This window comes from Habropoda laboriosa, unplaced genomic scaffold (genome assembly GCF_001263275.1).
Source record: "Habropoda laboriosa isolate 0110345459 unplaced genomic scaffold, ASM126327v1 scaffold3, whole genome shotgun sequence".
Classification (NCBI taxonomy): domain Eukaryota; kingdom Metazoa; phylum Arthropoda; class Insecta; order Hymenoptera; family Apidae; genus Habropoda; species Habropoda laboriosa.
Window position 1 is genome coordinate 429,769 of NW_017100127.1, and position 23,678 is coordinate 453,446.

Below are 23,678 nucleotides of genomic sequence, written 5' to 3' on the forward strand. Positions count from 1 at the left end.
TAATATAAGTACGTATAATAATAAATTACAGGAAAATACGTTTCTTTCTTCTAAATAAATTTTTGCCATAATAATTGCCATATTTCTGCATTACTTTTTCGCGTAGATTAGTTCACACACTTTCTTCTACTTTTGAATAATAGAGGAACAAAGAAGTCAGCAAGAAGAAACTTTTCGCCAAATTTCTCAAACACTTTGTAAAATAGCAAATTAAATTAAATTAATCAATAATATAGAAAATTGAAGTGTTTTATACAGGGTGGGCGACGTAAAACTGGCCATCTAGTTATCCTCTCGCAACGGCGGTAGGAGAAAATTTTTGTACATAATTTAACCCACCGTGAACCATGTGGGGTTAAATTAACCCCAGCGGTTTTAAAGCTAAGAAAATTTTTCTTTTACTCGGATCCGTCCTTATTACAAAAACGAAGAAACATAATTTTGAAGTGCACTTTTATTCAAATGATATAAGAATTTGTAGACGGATAATGTTCAGGGTAAATTAACCCCGCATGGTTCACGGCGTAACTTTTATTCACCTCGTTCGCTGAGGGTTAAATGGTTCCAAAGGGTTCCAATAAGATGGAAGAAAAATTTCTGTTGCGAAGTGCACAGTGGATCAATGATCCTCACACCAGGTGCACAGCGGATCAACGATCCTCACATCAGTTCCAGAAAAATTGCAAATAGTGTTATGTCAAAATCTAGTGTTTCGAATTTTCCTTACATTCACCATTTTTCCTGTTCTAATAACGAAAAAAGTCTATTTTTGTGCTTGCCTTCGGTGAAAAAAAGTTACAAGGTTCTACTTAAAAAACCAAAGGTGAGCTTCGTAACTTCGAAAAGAAATGACCTACACAAACTAACTACCATCTAAATCTAGGTATTTAAAAGAAAAAGAATTTGTATCGATCCAGCAGTATCGGAAACAATTAAAGCGATCTAGTTACGTTGTTCACCCTGTATTCAAAGCGTTCTACAAAAGGAAGAGAAGACCAACAAGTGAATTTCATTTCTGATACTTAATTATACTTCAACGTAATTTCACGCGAAGCATGTGACTCGCTTCATTTTGTGGCGCGGTTTGGACACGATGGCTTACAGGAGCCTCCACGCATGTGTCTACCACCGAAAAAGCGGCGACACTTTGTCCATTAGTGGCTGGATATCGCTACCACCTTAGCCGCGACAAGTATAGTATGCGGTTACAAAAAGCGTCACCACGCTTCCCCTTTTAATTGAATTTCATTTTTTAGCGAAACATTTATTATCCACGCTTGCTTTGCTCGCGTACAGAATACGAGTCTCGCTTGTGACCGTAACGTGGGCGTTTTTGTGTCGGAAATGCGACAAAGTGGAAGAATATTTATTAAAAATGTGTAACACACGAAATATTCATATCTTTATTTAACATTCTTTAAATTGTTACGAACGTGAGAAACTAGCTCTAACCATTTTATAATATAACGGTGAGATTAAAGTCTCTGAAAAATGAAAGAAGAGATACCCTCTAAAATGTTTTTTATGCAAATTACGCCATAGTCAAATTTAGCAGAAATGAACAAATGATAATTGATAGACTAATAATTGGGTATACTAACGCTACACATAATTACTTTTTAAAGAATACAATTCTATCCTACTGTGAAAACAAAGTACACCGGAAGTCAGCTTCAAATATCTAACAATTTTAAAGAAATATTTGAAATTGTAGAAGAAAACCTCAAGGAAGTAATTGAACTTATCAGTAGAGTAAACTTTTATCGTGAAATATGGAATAATCACCAACTATGGTCGCTAATGACCAAGATGTTAATACGAACTTAAATTTTATATAAATAAAAAAGAAAACAAAGTTTGATTTTGTCCTTTTCTTTCTTGATCGTGTTTGGCCAAATATTCGTTTCTTTCACCATTTCGTTAACTGAAAAATTCGGACGGTTTGAAAAGTACCTATTATTTACATTTATGCTACAAATAACACTTTGCGTATCATATTCCATTTTAATAATACATTAGGTCATCCCACAAGTTCGTGCTGAAAGCGAAAACTATTTGAACGAAAATCCAAAAATAATGAAAACAGGAAAAAATGACCTAATACATAAATAATCTCACAATAAGTTGCATATTCTATTTTTTCCCAGTGTCCAACTTCACAAAATCAATTTTCTCCAAGTATATTTATTACGATGCTGTCTGTTTTTTAAGTTTGGCAGCACAGATGTACCTCAAAGATAACCCTAAGCATCACAACTCCGTCACGATCGTTTTTCGAAGGTATTCTTCGACGCGTTTACGTTATCTTTCTTTTTCTGCTCCCCAGTGGAGAAAAATCGTTCGCTCGTGAATAAGGTCTACGCCCTTATAACATCGAGTGTGTCGTGACTGAGGTTTATTCCGGTAGGCGTAAGAAAAAGAAATGTTACGAGCATGGCAATGGTTCGAATTAGAAAAGCGTTCCATCGATCAAAAGATACGCGAGTTTCAACGATCCAGAGTTGAAAGTGTAGAGGCAAAAGGTCGCCGCCGAGTTTGTTTCAACGCGAGTCAGGCCGGCTTTTATCGTTAGACAAGTTTATCAGCGTTACGCTTAACTAACTTACAGTTTCATGCGTCGCGTGGACGAAATCTCGCGAAATTTCCATGCAAGATATCCCACGAATTTTCGTCGTTATTTGCACGCGTACACCGACTCTGAATCGTTCCGTACGCGTTTGGCGAACACTGTTTGCGCGTTTATACAAATTAGAGTATTTGCTAGAAATGTGACACATATCAAACATCATTAATTAAGAGATTTCTGCGAGACATAACTTTAAAAGCGAGGTATTTGTGCCGGAAGGAACGTCACAAAAATTAACCATTTGTTAATAATTGTTAGAAAATTGATATTTACTATTTGCTGAAAAATTGACGAAATTTTTCAAAATTAAACCTTCTGTTACAATGTTCGATGTATTTTTATGTTGCACAAGAGCTTGTGGCAATTCGTTAGAGGTTGGTTCTTTCAAATTATTTCGATGTTTAGTCAAATATCAGTTTCTGTAGATTTATTATTTCATTTAAAATATTATTAATGGATTAATTATTTACTAAATGGTAAACAATAACGCCGCTTCTCGTTCTCTTCTCATTCTCAAATGAAAATTGTCACAATTCAAAATAGGGTTCCTTTAACCCTTTTTCTAAAACAGTAAACACTCTCCAAAAACCCACAGATTAACTAAATTGTAAATGATAAGAATTTGTTTCATTACTAAATGCTTCAGTTATTAATAAATTTTTATCACAAAAAATTTCAAAAATTTTACTTTTGCCAATTGTGTCGCTCTTCTAGCAAACTAACGATGTACACTGTGTCCATAAAAGATCGTGTCCTTTTGAAAAATTTATTCTCCGCTCCATGATGCGATACGAGGATGCTTTCTATCACAAAAGTAAACATAATTTCTCCAAGTTTTCAAACATCCCTTACAAACACCAGATACACGCACCCTTCGTGAAAAAAAAATTGCGTTTAAGTGCGATAACACATGTCGTTTTCGCATATTTCACGATATTTACGTTCCTCTGAACAACAGACAGGGAGTAAAATTGCTTCGAAGATATTTCTCAACCCTTCCCGACGTCTTATGCAGAATTCATGCTTACGAGCATCCTATTCCCTTCCGTTCCTTTCAGGTTCAGCTTGCAAAGTACATTTTTTAGGTTATCTCATTGAACGCCATATTTTCTCAATTATTATAGCATACATGTGAATATTAATTATTTGCACAGAAGATATAGACAACCTATTAATTTCAATTTTTCATTTAACCTGTTAATTGCGGAAGACGAGTCGACTCGACAATGATTCGCAAACGTACTTAGAAGGCAATAGTTCATTAATCGAGGCATTATTCATCCTTAATTGTATTTTGCATTTTGCAAAGTGACACTTTCGCAGTTTGGCTGCAATCTGTGCTCGTCACATTGGTCACCTTGGGGGAAGAAAAAAAGAAATCGGTACGTTCTTTTATGGACACGCGGTATATTTGCACAGTTCGGGAAGAGCTTGCCCTCCGTTCAAATGAAACAGCCGGTGTGTTTCATGTACAGTCCTTTCAACGATACCTTTGTACTTTTACGATTCGTTACTCGGAACGCGCCGACATAAAGTGGAATAAAACTAACGAATAGGTATATTTAATTATTTTTATGCACGACACCACATTGCGTTTTGTTCTTTCGTGTTCCTGGAATTAAGTGTTTAGCTTAATATATCGTCGGCTTAACGTTCGTAACGATCTGACGCATTTTTATTACTCAGCAATTGGATACTTTCTTTTTCTACTTACGTATTTAAACGATTCAACAGTTGAATTATCGTCAAACTTCGTTTTTCAGAGGGAAAATCATTTACATTTATTTTTCAACGATTAAACCGAGGAGAAAGAAGAATATAACAGAAATTAGATAAAGAAAATTTCTGCGCTAAAAATTATTTTCAAATATTTACTTGTTACTTTCTCTGTTCAAATTATACAAAGCAAAATAAATTCTTAGTATTGATGAAATTGAGCTGATATATTGACAAAATTTTTTTTGCACAGAATATTTCTCTTATTTTTATTTTATTCGTTCATATTTACTTCGCTTACGCTTAATCATAGCAATCTGTTACTGTTACTAACAGAACGGCAATCGACGATAAATTACTTCGTCTAAAATAGATATCTTACTCTAAACATTCATAAACACGCTTCGCATCTTTTCTGTTATAATTATTCGCTATAGTTAAACATAAAATAAACACATTATGCAGTTTATACACGTAACAAGCGAAACAGTCCAACGATGCAGTAATTTTATTTTCCTTCGCTTCCCTTCGTCGCGCACAAAGGCAGTTATTGTTAAATTGTTAAAAGGATCCGCAAGTTTTAATGCAAATAATGCGAAAAAAGAACAAAATACACAGTACAAAACAAGCCTTCGTTAATTACGCAAATATTGTTCATTAAAATATTCCAAGAAGCGGTAGAGTCCAAACTTGTTTGGCGTCTTTGAAGGCGATGATCATTAGCGACAAGAGCAAGTAGTTTCCGCCGGCCTACAACCATCGTTGCTGCTGGAGGCCGATAGAAACCCCTAACCTTATCGCTACACACATTCCTTCCTTCTTTTCTTCGTCCCCTTTCTCCACGATTCCATCTTCGTAACAAAACATTACAATGGAAATTCAGCTTCACGGTTTTATAAATCGCGGTGATTAAGAAATTAATTATAATAAAAACTTTAGGAGCGTAACGATCTGCACTCGTAGAAGCAAGTTTCCCTGAAGTAAAACGTGCATTTCATGTTTCTTGAGAAATTCTATTCAAGGGTTCCATGCTAGAATGTTGTAAACGTTGAATTTTTAGGGACATTAGTCTGTAGGTATTGGGACATCCGTTTAAAATACATTTTCTTGGGAAAGTTAATGTCTTGTACCGGTAAAAGTATAGATACGGATTTGCTATACTTTCAGATTCTGGAATGAAATACTTATTTTACGATTTTAATAATTTTGCAACGACTTCGGCGAGTTAAATAATTTTTTAATGACAATGAGGCTTGCCTCACAGTCTGTAAGTAGATTTCAGTACATTTTCGGAAAATTTACTATATTTCAGGAGAATTCGGTAGATTTTAGTAGATTTCAACGGAGTTTAGAAGAATTCAGTTCATTTCAGTACATAATTGCTGTTATTATTAGACCCATCCTACCACCTTACAGAGAGAAAACTGCAACTAAATATAAGTTTTCATTCTTTTTTAAGAAAATTTTTTTATATCGATAAATGTTCAAAATACTCTTACTGTATTTTACTATTTTACTATTATTCTACTATATTTTATATATACATGCATCATCTACTAATCTTCATTGATTTAAGATCGAGCATTCAATCATTAATCGATCAATAATTCAATCATTCAATATTAAATCACACGGTTTAATATTTGTTTTTTTCTTTAATTTAAGCATTTGGGACTTCAGACGAGGTCCATTTCAGCCATACACATATACACTACCGGCCAAAAATTTGGAATCACCTGCCAATTTACATCAATATTGAATCCGCTACTAATTCTTCATTGATTTGAAACTGACGTTGCGGAGATCAATAGCACTTTACCTCATTTCAACTGATTTGAATGATAACAAATTCGTTAAAAAATTGTTATGAATGCTAACTTTTTTTTCAAGAATTTTGGTGCAACCTGCGATGCATAGTGATTCCAAACATTTGGCCGATAGTGTATTTTCTCCAAGAATTAAATTTTTAAGTTACAATTTTTTCGAAAAGCGTCAACACACGAACAAGTGATATTTCATAAAGCGATCAACATTTCTGTGACCTAATAATTACGCAATTTCTCTATTCGATCGTAGCCACTTAAAATTGTCTAGAGCTATCAACTAGAGAATCTCTAAAATTGACTAGAGAATCTGAAATACCTTCTTTGTCAAAGAAACGTTTAAGAAAAGACTTACGGACGGCTGAACCATACCAGAGAATACTGCTTTAACTCCATTGTACCTTCCTGTTCTTTTCACCAGTTGATTGAAAAAAAGATAATATAATGGTCTTTATACCATAGATTTCATTCGTTTGTCGAAAGTATACGTGGAAAGTTCATTGCACAAAGAACGAAGTGATATAATAAATGAAGTGATTGAGAATTTTTCGATATTTCAACAATCGCCGATATTTCTCGAATTTCATACCGTTTCAGTGCACCGACTTTCAGCTTGTCCCAGAATATTTTAATCGCGCTTGAAATCTTTATATTAACAATACATTTTGAAACTACTGGTATTGTACGAAATCTAGCAATCTCGTTAATTTTCCCAAATTAACGAATACAAACATTTAAATGTATCACACTAATTCGACGAATTTTCACGACTTAGCATAGAAGTCGTACTACATTATCTACAATGAAATAATTCGTCGCAATTGTTTTAGACCTGCGAGAGAAATATGAAATATTTGGCAACCAAGCAGTTTATAGCAGCCAGCATCGGAAATTAACATTCTAAGCTTGCCATAAACCTCGAGAAAACCGCTAGACAAAGTTCCCCCTGATTACCAACTTTTTATCACCTCCATTTGAAACACGCAGCCGGTAGAAATATTGTTGTAATTATCGCGAAACATTTTTCTGCATCAGCCAGAGTAGTCAGGCACAAAACACCGAATGATAAACATCGCTAAAATTAAATAAACTTTTTCATTTCCTTTTTTTGAGTGCGTGAGATATGCACGCATGGCACTTTTGGTGAACATTTCTCAAAGATTACAGATATACATACGTAAGTGTACAACGCTTTAAGCAGCAACAGTAAAATTTTTAAGCTTTTGAAAATTATTGAGATCCTGCAAAAAAAATTGTAAGTTATTGTGGAAAAGTTAGGAAAAAGTGAAGCAATATTTGATTTTCCATCAGAAGCTTCTGTACTCGACGCTAATTACATATTTAGTGCAGTCTGCATTAACAGCTGAAACACAAAGTGCTGCAGTATTTCGTAATAAAACAATTCAGAGAACGAGAAAGTTACAAGTAATGACAAGAAAATCAAGAAAAATTCACGTTACGCTTTTTCCAATATGTAAAGAAATCGGTCGAATGGGTTACTAGGAAAGGATACGAACACTGATTTTTCATTCAGAGAATAAGTAATCTACGGATTATACAGAAGTTACGTAGAATATACCGCCTCAATTATTTTCATTATTAGTAGACCGTTCCAAATTTTTCTAATCACAGAGGATACGATTTCAAAGGACCTCCAATGTAGTGACCTTAAATTTTCTCTATGTCCTTTTTTTAAATAAATTTTCAGTCACGTTTAATATTTTTATGTATAAATTTGATACATAGAAAAATATATAATGTAATAGGCAAAAAAAAAAAACTAGGATTATACATAAAAGAATTGAAGGTGGCTTTGAAAATTTATTTTAAAAAGAGACAGAAAAAATCTAAGGTGATCACTTTGAAGGACCTTTGAAATCCTATCATCTGTGAGAAAAAAATTTTCAAAAATAATTGAGATGGTCACATCAGGTGCACCATCTTTTTCCACACAAGTCTGATAATCAGAATTGTTGCTATCTACAATGAGACCAAATAAATTATCATATTTGAATTGAAAAAACAAGATCGACATATTTTTCAAATGATTTAATGCCTGTTAAATTATTCGCTTGTTAATTCGTATACTACTAACAGCTGTATTATGTAAATAACACTGTCTGCAATAAACGGTATCTGAACATTTCGAAATAAATTTTCTATCGATGCAACAATTTGCTGGTAAATTTACGATCACGGATGAATACTTTGCCGCACGACAATTATATGCTCGAATTATTCGCGAATCGGAGATTCCACGCTGGAAGCGTACCAGATTCCTCTGTGCAAATTTTTAACAACGTGATTGTACGAGAACGAAACGTGTTCCGTTTAACAAGCCAAAGTTCGTTTATTGCGATCGAAAAAAAATGTTGTTAGTCGAATGAATTGTATTTTTGTAGAATAAACTTTCGGTGAATGAAAATCGTTTATTTCATTTGAAAATTATAAAAAAGAAAAGATATTTAGCGTCAGAAACTAATTTGTTTATTTTAAATTCAATTAAAGTGAGCTAATTCGACAAACGGGAGCACGAAAAACTAACAACACCTTTTGATCAATCACCACAGTTCCAAGTTTTAAATTAAAAAAAAAAGAACACAAGCGGAGCTTTTGTTACTTTTGACACTTTGATTAGAAATTTCTGGTACTAATATTATTATTGCCTGTTGTAAACGAATAATACGAAAAATCGTACGTTAATTTTGTATGTTAAATCGTATTTTAGTTAATTTTCCAAATATAACAAAATTTGATTTGTTTGAAAACAATGATAAAGTAAAAAATAAGTACAATCATAAATAATAAAATGAAAATAAAATAGTAAAAGTCAGATTGTGTAGAAAAGTACAACGTTATCTTTTTGTTATTAAAAAAAAGCAAAAGTTTAATTTACTCTACGTAAATAATTTTTGAAACTGAAAAATGCCTGATAAGTATATCACTATGCCAAAAGAATTACGTGACAATTTCTTTTATCCAATGCAATCATTTCTTTTCTTTATGATTGACATGAGCCATTTCACGTCAGAACGCATAATATTGCAGTAATGGTCACTGAATTTTTCTATATCTTACTTAAATTTCATTAAAATTAGCGTGTCTCTTATGAAAGTGACCACTTAGGCGTACAAAACGCAAATTATGTCACATTTTAAAATACCAAGTACACACGGTGTTCAGCAATAATTCGCAGAAAATTTAAGGGTTGATTCTGCGTTCCAAAGTAAGACGAAAATCGAGAGTAACATGTACAAAGAACTATCGCCTCGTTTGCTATATTTTGACAGATATATCGATGGAAGAGCAATAGCGAGGTCGTAAAATCGGACAGGCGTGAAGGAACACGAAATCCGATTGCCAAAATATCAGTTTAGGTGAGATAAGGAGCTCGAGTGCCGTTCACAGCCGTACCAAGTCAATTCGGCACCGGTTGATCCATTGCAGTATATTTTAAAAGCGATAAAAACAGAGGAAAAGGTGGATGCGGGTTTATACTGATCCTAGAAGCGTCGGTTGTTGAAGGGTTTACAGTCTTTTTCTCAGCGCTTGCGACTCGAGATTTGCGGGGATTCTGTAAGACGCGTACGGCCCTGCGTGCTACTAGATCAATCGATGTTTTCGCTTAACCCTTTCGCTGCTGACTATAGGCGCTTTGAAAAGTTGCTCGTACTGTGCCGCCCTTGGCGCTATTGGCGTTTTAAAATTTGCTAGCACTGCGCCCTTGTCGCCTATAGGCGCTTTGAACATTTTCTCATACTCTGCTGTTGGCGCTTTCTGGCACACTTTCGCGTTAACTTAAGCCTTCGTTCTTTTCGTACTTCCACCTTCATTTTTAGAACGATAAGTTTAAAAATTCAAATTTTGAATTTTAAATTTTATATTTTTCAAAAATTTTTAAATGTCGCAACGAAAGATTTTATGGCCGCATTTGAACATCTGCGTCACGTACTAAAATCTGTCGCAGCGAAAGGGTTAATGGGTTAGACCACCCCTGAGATTTGAAACAATTGAACTTTTTTGCTTAAAGTGAGAGTTTGTACTTTTGAAAATATATTCTGAATAATTTTAATGAAAAACTACGATGGTTTTAGGATATTAGAGCCGTTTCAACGAAGCACGTTAATCAGTGATTGAAATTTGAAATTTTCTCAGAATGACAATTTTAAAATACACGTTATCCATGACTTCTGCAATTTTCATCTTATTCAGATGAAATTTTCACAAAATACTCTCTGTTCTATAATCTAAAGACGTACACAGGATTGTTAAGACAATTAACAGTTTCACACTAAAATCTTAAGGAAAAAATTTGATTCTTCCTTCATATGTTCACCATTTCTATAAAACTCAATACTTGAAAAGAATCCTACATATTTCTTTAGCAACTGACACGTAGATGAAGACAATTTTTGATATTTTGCAAAATAGAGGCTGCAGCGCCGCCATTTTGCAAAGAAATTAAACGAAAAAATTCTCGTACATTCATCAAGGATAATATAATAATATCCTTATGAAAAATTTTCGATTGAGTTAATTATTTTCTTTAAAAAAATTCCAAAGTTAGATATGATTTTTATTCCACCTCTTCCACCAAGTGCACCCACTTACAATTCTATTCTCTTTTTCGTGTAATAACCGATTAATCGCTAAGTTAGAGTACTACTCGAGTGCAATGTTTCGGCTACGTTTCTATTCTCTGGTTTCGACATTAGCAGCCCTTATCGGTGTTGTTTCTTTCTTTTCCGTTTTAAGGTGGTCAAACGAAAGGAAAGGGTTGGTAATTTGATTAGCTCTCTCTCGTATCTCCGGGCAACCTTTGGCCTAGTCCTCTGCTCGTATTCCATGGTTCGATGCTTTCGTCGGAGACACGGAGGATATACGGATTTTATCGAGGAACTTCTTTGGCCGGCTGCCAAATCACACGTGTGAACTCGCTGTGAAATCATTCGATCTCACAGCTTTTCTCTCTTTTTCCTTTCATATTCTACCTTCGTCCAATACGTTTGAATAAGTGATAGGAGAACGATGAATCATTCCGCGATGTTGTTACGTACCATTGTTTATAGTATTCTTTCCCATTATTATCTTCGGTACAGTGAAATCGTAAAGTGAAAATTAAATTGTAGTTTTTCGTTTCTGTTCGCAGATTTCCACAGAAAAGGGAACTACACTTTGTTATAAAAATGTGAAAAAATTTCAAATTTTTAACACTTCGTAGGCAAACTAGGTCGTTCATGTTCAAACCTATTTTGTTTACTGTTCTAGGCTATTGAAAAATGTGAAATATTTCTGAGATACTTATCAAAGTCTCTACTGTATTGTACAATTGTTCGTCAAGCGAAATGTTTAAAACTTTTCTCAATAAAAATAACAATTTGCTTCGAAGAAATAGAAGAGTAAAATTTCGCTTGAATCTCAGATTGCCCTCGCAGAATTAATATATCCAACTTGGATGCGTAAAGGACTTCTTGAAGTATCAACGCAAAGCCGGAAGTGTAACGAATTTTTGTCGAATATCCAGTTTCGTTGTATCATTCATATAAATTAATTTCTTTTATTTACAGTGAATTTGTGCGTTCTTAGTAACTAGAGTTTCTTATCGTACTCTAAAATTATAAGCAATACAATTTTTCATTGTCAAGTTACACCTACACTTCGCGTGAAATGAAAAACAACTTCGATGGTGATTGTCAAATTTTTCGTTCTTTGAAAATCGACAAAATTTCAGTGGAAACGAAAAATTCGGAGTGTAACAGACGTAAATCACTACCTTTCAATAACGTAAATCATTAGTTCCATTTAAACCACTCAGAGAAGCCAGAACGATTAACTCCACTTTTCGATATTCTTCCGATTTTAGTATCAAAGCACACGCTTGGTGCTTCATTTTTCATAAATAAAATTTCAGTGTAAACGAAAAATTCCAAGTGTAATAGACGTAAATTACCTTTCAGGAATGTAAATCGTTAGTTCCACTTAAACCACTCAGAGAAGCCAGAACGATTAACTTCACTTTTCGATATTCTTCCGATTTTAGTATCAAAGCTCATGCTTGGTGCTTAATTTTTCACAAATAAAATCTCATTTGATGGACTTACTGTTAATCACTTTGGCTTCTGAGTCTCTCAAATACATATACGTATAAATAAACCAGGGAAAAAATAACGTTTCTTCGAAATACGAGGTAAATTGTTTAAAACAGGACGTTATCTAACGTGAATCATCTACTGGCGAAAATAGATGTTCAAGATGACTATACAGTTTGTTTATGCACAGAGATCGCGATAGATAAAGCTTAGAACTGCCTTAGGTTGAAATGGAGTCTGGTCTAAAACTGAATCGGAACTGGAATAGAGCGGAATTTGAACTAGAATAGAACTGAACTAGAATCAATACTGAACTGATATTGAATTGCTACTGAATTGATATTGGACTGATACTGATCTAGTTGGAGAAATGTATCAGAGTTTGAACTATCTTCTTTTTAACAGACATGACAATAATAAATTGGAGACAAACTTTCGACAATTTCTTTCCACTGGACCAATCAAATTTGTAATATATTAACTAAAACGACAGTTGTGTGTTTAAATAATGTAATTTAACTGTAGAAAATTTAAAAATTCGAAAAATCTAAACATTTTGATTTTTCAATCGGTATTCGATAATACTGTTAATAATGTTTAATAACAGGAATGTAAAAAATGACAGCAAATTAAGAATGAGTTGATTATATGTGGATTGAATTTAAATTTGAAAATTTCTTCTTCGATTAAAATAAGAGTTACAAAAGAGACAAGGGTGTATACAACGTGTTCTGCAATGAGTGGTATAATTGAGACTGAAATGACGTTACGAATGAAAACACGATAGAAATACAGAATAAGATTTGTTGAATTTGCAGATTTCTCGAATGCAGGTGTTTTTTCTTTTTTTTTTGTAAATAAACTCTACTTTGGTGAATCTAAATCTTTTACTTTAATTGTAAATTAAATCTAATTAAGTTTCGACTTTGTGCAGCTTTCATAAAAATAAAGATTTTTCTTGGTATTTGTCGACATTGGAAAGATAATCATTCGCATATTCTCACTTTTATTACTTTCGCATCGAATAACTGAAGACAAGAATAAAATCGTAGTATAAATATTTGTTTCTTTACTGTTGGTCAATTTGCAGTAAAAAATTGTGAGAATCATGATTTTCTTAAATAATGAGATGTAAAAATACCGAAAAAATCTGCGCACAATGAAAGTTTGCAATTCATTTTCAAAACCAACATCTTCGAAAACGAAGCTTCGCATTAACAAGTCTGATTCTATATTTCGACTATTATTTTTACACGTGTACCGTTCATTCTAAAACATCCTACACAAGAAAATACTTATTTCACAAACTAAGAAACTCTATATTCAAATAAAAGGTATTCCCGCCTTAATTACATTTTCACAGTTCGATTTTTCAATATTCATCCTTTAACGTAACATTTTAGTATCTAGAACTGACGTTACATAAGTATTCTACCAAGTTAAGAATTTAATAAATCGCGAACGCTAGGGGAGAGGTTGTCAGGCAGTTCTGAGTGTGTTCTTAGAAAATTCGCCGGCATTACTGTCGCAATATGATAAAGGAATGTTAAACGAATTCGAACCTGTGTGCGTAAAGGACTTCTTCAAGTATCAAAGCAAAACTGGAACTGTAACGAATTTTTCTCGAATATCCACTGTCCCTATATAATTCTATCGCATTTCTGTTTTCGTAATTTTCGTGTCAGAAATTCTTCGTGTAAACATGTGCAACAGATTTTCAAACCGAATTTTCTCAAAGTCTAAGCCTCGGACGAACAAATTTTATTCTACGTTCATTATTTATTTCTGAATAAGGAATCACCTTCTGTGCAATACTTCCGGCCGCACACCTGTATATCTTCATCAATGAATACCTACGTTGGTGTAGTCGGGTGTATAAGTAAGTCGTCCTTTTATCGCGAGAACAGGTTTGATAAAACACGAAGAACCGACAATTAGTGAACAAGCACACTTTGCATTTTTATATGTAGGTCAGATATTGAATATTGGAAAAGTGCATTATTTTAGCATTTGTTTTGCAGGAGATGACTATTTTCTCTATTAAAGATATTAAAGAGAAAGAATTTCTGAATGGCGATATTATTGGACATTTGATTTTAGCAAAGGGATATACACGTTTATGCGTTATTTTCATATTCCTTTGAAATTGAAATTTCACATTTGGTAGAAACACTGAAAACCTCCGTTCCCTTCCACGCTATCGAAAAAATATTTTTATCTTCTCTTCTTTTTTTCGTTTTTCAGTTCAATAAAATGGTTTCTTGATAACGTACTTCGATGGAATTGTCTGCTTAAATTAAAATCGTTCAGGTTTATTTTTGATATTCTTGTATACATGTATTCACGGAACAGCGATATTCAGAAGGAACATATTTCGCTCAATAAAGAGAAATATTGAAAATCTTTCTATAAAGTATAACCTTCGTCTATCTATAAAGCACAAATTGCTTTACTTTTTAATCTAAATGCAAAGTACGGTATGTAACCTGAATTCTTTAATGCTGCGTAAGTTCTTGAAATAGAACGAAAACAATGAAATTATACTGTGAGAGCGGAAACATGTATTGCAAAATATCCCATTGGAAAGTTTTGATGAATTTGTACTATCGGAATATTACTGTTGTTTTATCGGAGAAAAGAAAACACCTTTTTACAGTCGCCATTCAGACTTATTCTACTTTCTCCGTCTATTCTACAACCTTATCAGTATTATAATGCTCCACTAATGTCATACTTTTGCAGTATCGTTTTATGGATCGAATAAAAAAAATTGAATTGCTTCGTTCTTTTGCAGAGGGAAAATTGAGTGAAAAAGTTTTAATTCGCACGTTATGTTTTTTTTTTTTTTTTTAAGTACTATAATATCCAATACTGAAATAAAATGTCACAAATGTATGATTTTCTAGAATCTTAATATTCAATGTTATTCTAATGAATATCTAACAGTTATTAAAATTTGCAATAAATTAGGTCGAACTCGCATTTTTAGCCAAACATAGATGTATAAACTAATTTATATTTCGAAAGCAAAGCGGAATTGGACCGTGACTGTGTATTGGACCTTACTATTCGGCAGTTTAGCAGTCGTCCAATAGAATCTTTCCGCTTCGCAACTTATGCCGCCTATATTGCAGCACACATGTATGCACGTACGCCTATGTCCGTAGATAAAACTACAGGAGAATAGATACAGCGTGATAGTTGAAAGGGATATCACGCGTGTTACAATGAATCAATCAATAACGAAAATTTCAATTTCTATCATTTTCATCCTATCTTCGTGATAATAGTACTAACGGATTGCTCAGGTTCTCTTAATGAAAATGAGTTCAAACAGGACATAAATTGGGCTGGATTTAACAGCAATCAGATTTAAATCACCCTTGAAAATTGTCATACGTCCCATTTTCGCTATCGGAGATATTTAATATTGATTATCGGTAAAACTGATACAATTTATATCGTGTTTGAATTCATTCTCATCGAGAGAACCTCACCAATTCACCGATACTATTTTCGTTACAGGTAGGACTAATATTAGAAAAATTAAAAATTGCTTTATCAAATTTTTTTTTAGAAAGCTTGTTTATTAGGCCATTGGCCTACATAGTGACTGATCTTCAGACATAATTTTTGACACAGTGACTGGTCTTCGACATAATTTTTAGGCAATAATACTAACTTTTAATAATACTCCCGCAAATGAAGATTTATTTGCCAATCAGTTTGCAATTTTCGTTGTACTTAGATCACTGATAGCTAGTTTACGGTGTCAGAATACTAAAGGAAGAAAGAACAAATTGTACCAGCAAGAAGAACGAGGGAGCACAAAAATTTGGTCATAATTCGAGTGCCTCAAAAGCAAAGAACTGTGTTCCACTCCGACTAAAATACTTCGAAGTGTAATTTTTAGTTCGTGACATAGCGAAGAATGAATAAATTTCGTTTCATCTTTGAAATTTAGACTGATCGTCACAATTCGAAGTAACGTACGCGAAAATTCCAAGGTTCGCCTGATGTTATTTCAAGATAACAGCAATCGCTCTGTGACTTCCATTGTCACAAAGAAATACAATTTAATGGTTTACCTTGGCCTCAGACGCGATGACTTCCCGCAGTTCCCGCAGGAAAGCTCCGAAGAATGGGACCACTGGACATTCTGGCATTGCCAAGGCGCGGGCAAGTGCAAATTCATATTCGGAAGATAAGAGGGCCGAGGATAGGTTATCCAAAACTGGTACTGATTCCTTCACGCTTTGCCAAAAGGGCTTTAGCTTGTTGGATCTGTAAGAAAGAATTGGAATTCGATTAGAATATTTCACTCGACTACACATTGTATACGCATACACCTTTATTTGTGTAACGCACATTCAATTTCATTTTAGATTCAATAATTTTATATTAAATTTAATTAAATTTTTATTTTATGAAACAGTGATATAAGCTCAATCATTGAAATGTTTTCCATTATTTGCAATAACGTTCTCCTATCTTTCAATCATTTCACTGCTATAGGCGTTTTAAAAATTTGCTCACACTGGTGCTCTTTGGCACACTTTTACCCTAATATAATCTTTAATTTTTCTCCTTTGCGCACCTCCACCCTAATTTAATAGAAGAAACTCAAAAACTACAAATTTCAAAATTTTTAAACGCCAAAATGAGATTTTGCGACCGCGATCGAGCATCTATCTAAAATCTGCCGCAGCCAATAAGTAATGTGTCTATTACATATTAGCAAAAAAAAAAAAATAAAAATAAAAAACTCGCTTTGATTTTTTTATTTACCGAACCTATTACACTAGCAAAATTTCATCAACTTTTATTCTCGCTGCGGAAGGAAATTTCGAGATTTTCACAATCCAACCAAAGGGTACACAGTAAAAGTTAGTTTAATAACGTTGGAATGGGAACGTCGAGCTATTCGCATTCCTCTATTCAATGATATTATGCAACGTTCAAGCATTAATATCACGTTTAAAGAGAATTAGCGCGCATTGTTTAAGACTCTGACGGAAGTCTTGCGGTGTTATAGGTCACTGTGTGACGCGGGCGTACTTAAAATTTCAACTATTCGGTTAATCGCATAGTTTCCGAAACTGAAACTCAGAGCGGAAGCATACAGCGGGAGGATAAATTGCAAGTACTGGAGATGGCCATTCAGGACAATGGCCGTGTCTAGGACGACGCTCGAACAAAAACTTTTATCTTCTCATTCGCGGTCGCGGGGGTTGCCGTTTTTACGGTCGCAGTAATAAAAGCTACTTTATTTTTCCATTGGTTTTTCAAAGCGACCACGAGGGTGCCACTTAAGACAGAGCTTGTTCCTTTGGTGAACGTGTATAAAAAAAAAAAAAAAAAAGAAAGCTCGAGACTCTTGAAGATAGAAAGAAACTTCGAGTGAATTCATGTACAACGCGGTAACGATTCGATAGCAATTAAACGTTTTCAGGAGGATTATTACATCGCAGTGTTGGTTAAAATTGTCATTTAAAATGGTTTTTCTTCTTTTGTCAGTTCAGTCTTCGACGAGTTTGCATGAAAGTAAGTTTAATCAATTTTGCTATTGACTTGGGTTGCATTCGTCGGCTTTTGAAATTGAAACGTTTTGTCTGTTTTAATTAAATGAAATCTATGAAAGCCGGTAGAAAGAACTGCGTTGGAAGTTGCAACATTTATGCGATTTTTTTAATGCAATATTTTAGTACTATGAGACCTTGAAAATTTAATTAATTTAGTAATAAATTCTTAAAATCTGTAATTATTTTTAGAGGTTCTGTATAAAATTCCACGTAAAATCTTCGATAAGATATTTGCAAAATTTGATACCGTTTGGTAATTGAAATATTATACGTCGATTCGATAGATGTTGATTAACAATTAGATAAATTTCTTCAGCGAATTGTTTCCCAAGCGTGAGTTGGCAAAAGGAGTACGGGTTCGTAGAAATGTTATTCGAAATAATGTGATTGAAGTACGAAACGATTTTTGAAATTGTACAGCCAGCGAAGCAGGAAACACAAGAGGAAACATTACGGCGAGCGAAGAAATTTTCCGAGAAGTTTCCTTTCCGCGACATATCGCAAACTCGAAACGGAGAAATAAGGGAAAATAACATGTTGCGTTGAATGTTGTTCTGTGTGTATGTGCGTTCAAAAATACAGTAAGATTTAGAGTGCTGCACTGCATTTGTACCGGGAATTGTTTAAGGACGAACAATACAGGTACCGCTGCTTACAATACAAGTGAAATCTGTACATCCCTTTAAATACACTCGTACGACAAGACTTTCTCCTGTTTCTTTGCAGGAAAATTGTGAAAAGTAACATTTAGTATGGTTTCTCGTGGAGCACTGAAATATTGATCGGAAAGTATTTCAAAGTCTCTGAAGTGTAACTTTCAGCTTACTTTATTTATTTATAACTTGTTATGAACCTTGTGTTCTTTATGGGCGTTACTGCATCAATCGGTGCCGCTACTTAACGCTTTAATTTACGACCTCGCTATATTTCTTCCTTCGACTATACTTACTCGACAGATATTCGATTTTCTCCAAAACGAGGCTTCGAACGAAAAAATGTTATTCTTTATTTTCGCTTTATTTTTACATATAGAGTCCAGCCTCACTCTGTACATCCATAGAAAACAGAATATCTGAAATTCATTTTCGATTTATATTAACGCTTTCATTCGTGTAAAAAATAGGACAAAAAAATGCACGTTTTTGAGAATATAGGATGGGTGGAAATAAAATATTTGCATAAAGGTATGTTATAAATTTAAAAGCAATCCTCGTTCCCTCTTTTAACAGCTTAATTAATTTTCATTTTATTCAGATAAACGAAGGTATTCTGTTTGACGTAATACGTATATCTGCAAAATATTTCGTGTAAAGCAAATATTGATTATGTGAAACAAACATTAAATATCAACGAAACAAACGAAACGTAAAAGGGAAAAGTGGATAAAGTAAAGTGTCCTTTAAAATCGTTACGTTGCGCGTGCAAATGTCTACTGAGTGAATTCCGATTCCATTTTAAAAATTAGTTCAGTTGGTTGAGAGTATTATTGAAAAGGATTTTTTCAAGAATAATAAAGCAATGTCGCATGTTTCGTCGTCATCGCTCTGTGTAGAATCGAGAACATCGGACAATATCGCTACACTCGATCTACCGATTGAACAATCTCATCACTTTTGAATCACATGTTGTGATGAATCGTCGGTGACATCCGTTCGGGAGTGCTTTTAGATTTCCGACTGATCGTACGATTAGAAAAATCACTGGTGATTTCGATTGGCTAACAGCGATACATTCTAGCAGCAGTGCTTTCAATTTTTCAGCTATTTATTGTTTTTCATCGTTCAAATACAAACAGTTTCTACCACCTATTTCGCTTCCTTGTTTTAAGTGAAAAAAAAAAATTAAGTAAGTGTGTATAATGTGGAATTAAGAATAAAATATAGGTGTTTATTAATTAAGATGTACAAATAACTATAATATACGTAACGGCTGTCTGTCGTAATTCTACCCACGTTTCTCGACTTTACAATCAACACTGCTCTTCATCCCTCGATCGCCGCACTGTATAGCCAGCCCCTTCGTGGGCCTCTCTTCGTCGGAGGTTTTTCCCATTGGGCCTGGTTTTCATCCCTCGTTGCTTGCTCTTTGTTTTATTCTCGGCACTGTTTTCTTAAGACTACGTCTCCTTAGAATTACGATACTGCGATAATAACGTGTTTCCATTGTATTGTAACGACAACCAAAGCACATTCTCAGCTGCAGCGATGATCTATTTAGTCGCCCATCAAATACCAGAAACTAGACTAAACGTTCCAGAAGTAGACTAATGTCATAGACTCTCGAACAAAGATACAGTCCCTACTTCTTGTAAAACCTACGTTATATAAAAAACACACCTTGACAGTGAGTAAAGATCAGTCTCTACCAGTAATTACCGTTGTCAACACGTTGACTATCACACTGGTCATCTGTGACCGGAAATGGTTTCCTCGATGGGGCCACGGTGGTCATTTGTAAGACTAAGAAATTACAGGGCTTAAAATAACTGATGTTAGAATAACATCAGGTTCGCTCGTTGATGACTATGTGCGATACTGTGTGGGTCGCTGCCCTTTTCCCCGTTTTTATATGGTTCTTCGGCCGTTAGGACCCTGCAAGCCGTGGGGTGAGGGTGCAGCCTGCACTCATCCATGTCTAGGGCCCTCTGCGGCTCGGGTCCCGCGGTCGTTGTCTGGGCGCGTCGCACAGCGCCTTACACATTAGTGACCGGAGGGCCTCAAATGTTTAGAGTAATTACAATAAAGTGAATATCGTCGACTAAAAATTTCGAACATCATAGCTAACTACACGTTACTTTGAATTTAAAAAAAAAAATAATAAAGCATAATATAATACTATGCTTAGAATAATGAAAATTTCCTTGTGGCCCCCTGAGCAAAACGTAAATCTGGCGTGGCAGTCAACGTATTAAATGTCTCTCTGTCCCTTCCGATTTTAGAAGCGTAATTACATTTGCGACATATCGATGTCTTCTGGAAATATATGGAACACGTTTCGATATTCTCCGAGAAGAATTAGACTAATCTAAAGCTAACATCAGGATCGAGTAATTCCACGTTTTCCTTTCTCTTTTTATTAAATTTAAATAAATCCCTCACAGTATCAATAATATTCCAATAATTTTAAATAACACATGTTTAGTTTTGTCTCTGAAAATGTTTAAAAATGATCGCTTCTACTGCATTTACATTTCTCTTCCATCGCAACGAAATAAAAAACTTTCGTCGAAATCACATTTTTATTCGTTATCATACAGATTAAATAACGGCTTTCTTTTTCCGCGTGCACGAACACGCGGATAATGTTTCTAAGTGCGAGCTCGCGTTAATCCATGGTGGCCGTGTGCACAATTAATACAAGGTTAATTAACTACGAACTTCTTGGTAATTAGTTGGACAAGAAGCTACTACGTTAATTTTCTAAAATCATACACACGATCTGTCATTATTCAGCCTCGCTAAATAAAGTTAATTCTATTGAACGGTTTCATTTATCCGCAAAATAATTACATCAAGGTATTAATAACAAAGAGTGACAAATTCACGATCACCGTACAACACAATTATAAATAATTTGCATCGGAGAGAATTTATTAACGTACCGTTATATTAAGCTAGTTGCAAATTGAAAATTCTAAGTTATTTTTAAAACCTGCAATATTTTTCCTAATCGAGCAACGACCATAGAAGGCTGAGAAATCATGCGAATCGACAGTATACATTAAAGAGCAAAAGAGAATGAAACTACTTCTTCAAGTTTTCAACTAAAGTAGCTTTCTGCCGGAATAGTGACTAAGTTGGAATAGCATTTTGCTTGAGCTACTAAGACCACGGATTAAAGGGAACTTGAGGGATGCTAGTATTTCAATAGACTGGGATTAATCGATCCTAAGGATCATCGAAGTCGGGACGTGGCCTGACTTTCAGGCGGGTTTTACGGCGCTGCTAGAGATGATTTAGAGCTAAGTAGTCATACATCAAGCGTAATACGCTGTACTATAGATTTATTAGGTGTAAAAATTAATTCGGTGCCTTTTTTCACTTCACGAAGAAGACTAGTCAACTCGAAGCAGCCATAATTAATCAGAGAGAGAATTCGTTGCTTATCGAGTAGAAAAGTGTCGTCGAAAATAAAGAAAATTATTTTGAATATTGAAATTACGTTTGAGTTTTTTGAAAAAAGGCACCGAATTAATTGGTACATTTAATTAGTCATTTTCATTGTGAAATTAACCGATAAAATAAATCTTAAGTAAAACAGTAATTTTTATTTATGATTCTTCCTTAGAAACAAAGTATCATTGCTGTTACATTATCGTGCACTATTTGTATAAGATTTTGCATTCAAATTTTTCGATTCAAAATTCAATTTTAAAATTTACATTATTTTTATTAAATCCATACAGTGTGTTTCCGAACTGGTGGCACTAGCGGCAAAGGGGTGACTCTACGTGCAACAATAAGTCGAAAAAAGAGAATAACATTTTTTCGTATCGGGCTTCGTTTCCGAATAAATCAGAGTTGAAGATCTATCGAGTACACGCACACTACACGGCGTACAAATATCACTGTGTCGCACTTCTGTTGTTCTTCTGTCAGGACGACGGCGTTCTTTGTAGTAATTAGCAAAATAACTAAAGAGTTGCTCTGCGCATCCGCGAAAGCGACCCGCGCTGATCGGCAATTGTTATTCTAGCCATGGGACCTCCGCCACGTGTGTGTGGTTCGAATCTCAATGTTCGTAATATTGTAATCCACACTTATTCAAATATATGTATATAGTTTAATGTAAGCGTGTGGTTCAATAAAACACCAACAATAACTAACTGACACAAGCACCCAACGCGAGAATTATATCGGCGTACCTACTTTCGATTACCCTATGTTGCCGTATCGACGGAACGACCAAGACTGAACGTCTCACACGGAAATGATAACACGCCACGACATTGGCGATGTTTACGAATCCAAACGTAACAAAAACTGGTCTACGAGTATACGCGTACTTGGTAAATCTTCGACGCTGGTTTATTCGAAGCCGGATACGAAAAACTGTTATTCTTTTTTTTTTCACTTATTTTTGCACGTAGTCACTCCCTTGCCGCTTGTACCACCAGTTCGTAAACATCCTGTATATTTAAACGAGATTACACGAAATAAAGAAACGTGGGTCTTGCTATAAAATGTTTAATTAAAAATGAAAAATGACAAATACAGTATATTCTCCACAAGTGTCAGACCGCAAGGAAGCTAAACCTGACAACTCGTAGAGTCAGGGACTACGTTTTCGAGCCTCGCGCCCGCCTTTGTAGTTTGCCGAACGTAGCCAAGGACAGCGAATAAAAGATAAGCATAAAACGTGTGTCGAGGCAACCAAGCGATTTAAATATCAACTTTTTTATCCCCAAATTTTTCTGATGAAAATGACAAAACACGACATCCCCCAATTTTTCTGATGAAAATGACAAAACACGACATAATTTGAACAACATGTACTTATTAACACGTTCACTCTCACGCCAGATTTACAAGTTGCTGTCAGGCGGCCACAAGAAAATACATTTTAAGCATATACATTAAGCAGCTCATATTTCAGCTGGCAATACACAACACAACTAACTACTAAACCAAATCACCAGAAAAATTTTCAATATTATTATTGAAGTAAACTTTCGTAGAACGAGAGTGAAAAATTGAAAGAATCAAAAGAAAAAACGCGAATTCGTATCTTTTTCGATTCTAGAATATAAAAAAATTTGAATAAAATAGGCGACGAGAATTGGGGAGAAGCATAAGTTAAACGCGTAAAAATATTCAATAATAAACGAACTAGGAATGAAGCT

General features: G+C 34.4%; 1 protein-coding gene across 1 annotated transcript in view; it reads right to left on the minus strand.

Annotated features, from left to right (window-relative positions):
- The window catches only part of LOC108578626 (1-phosphatidylinositol 4,5-bisphosphate phosphodiesterase epsilon-1-like), a gene marked incomplete at its 5' end in the record, with an annotated part of 62,621 nt that overhangs the window by 31,477 nt on the left and 7,466 nt on the right, over positions 1-23,678 (minus strand). Inside the window, one exon of the mRNA XM_017942028.1 lies at positions 16,343-16,538. Coding sequence (XP_017797517.1) covers positions 16,343-16,538 — 196 coding nt within the window. The remainder of the gene's footprint in view (positions 1-16,342; positions 16,539-23,678) is intronic.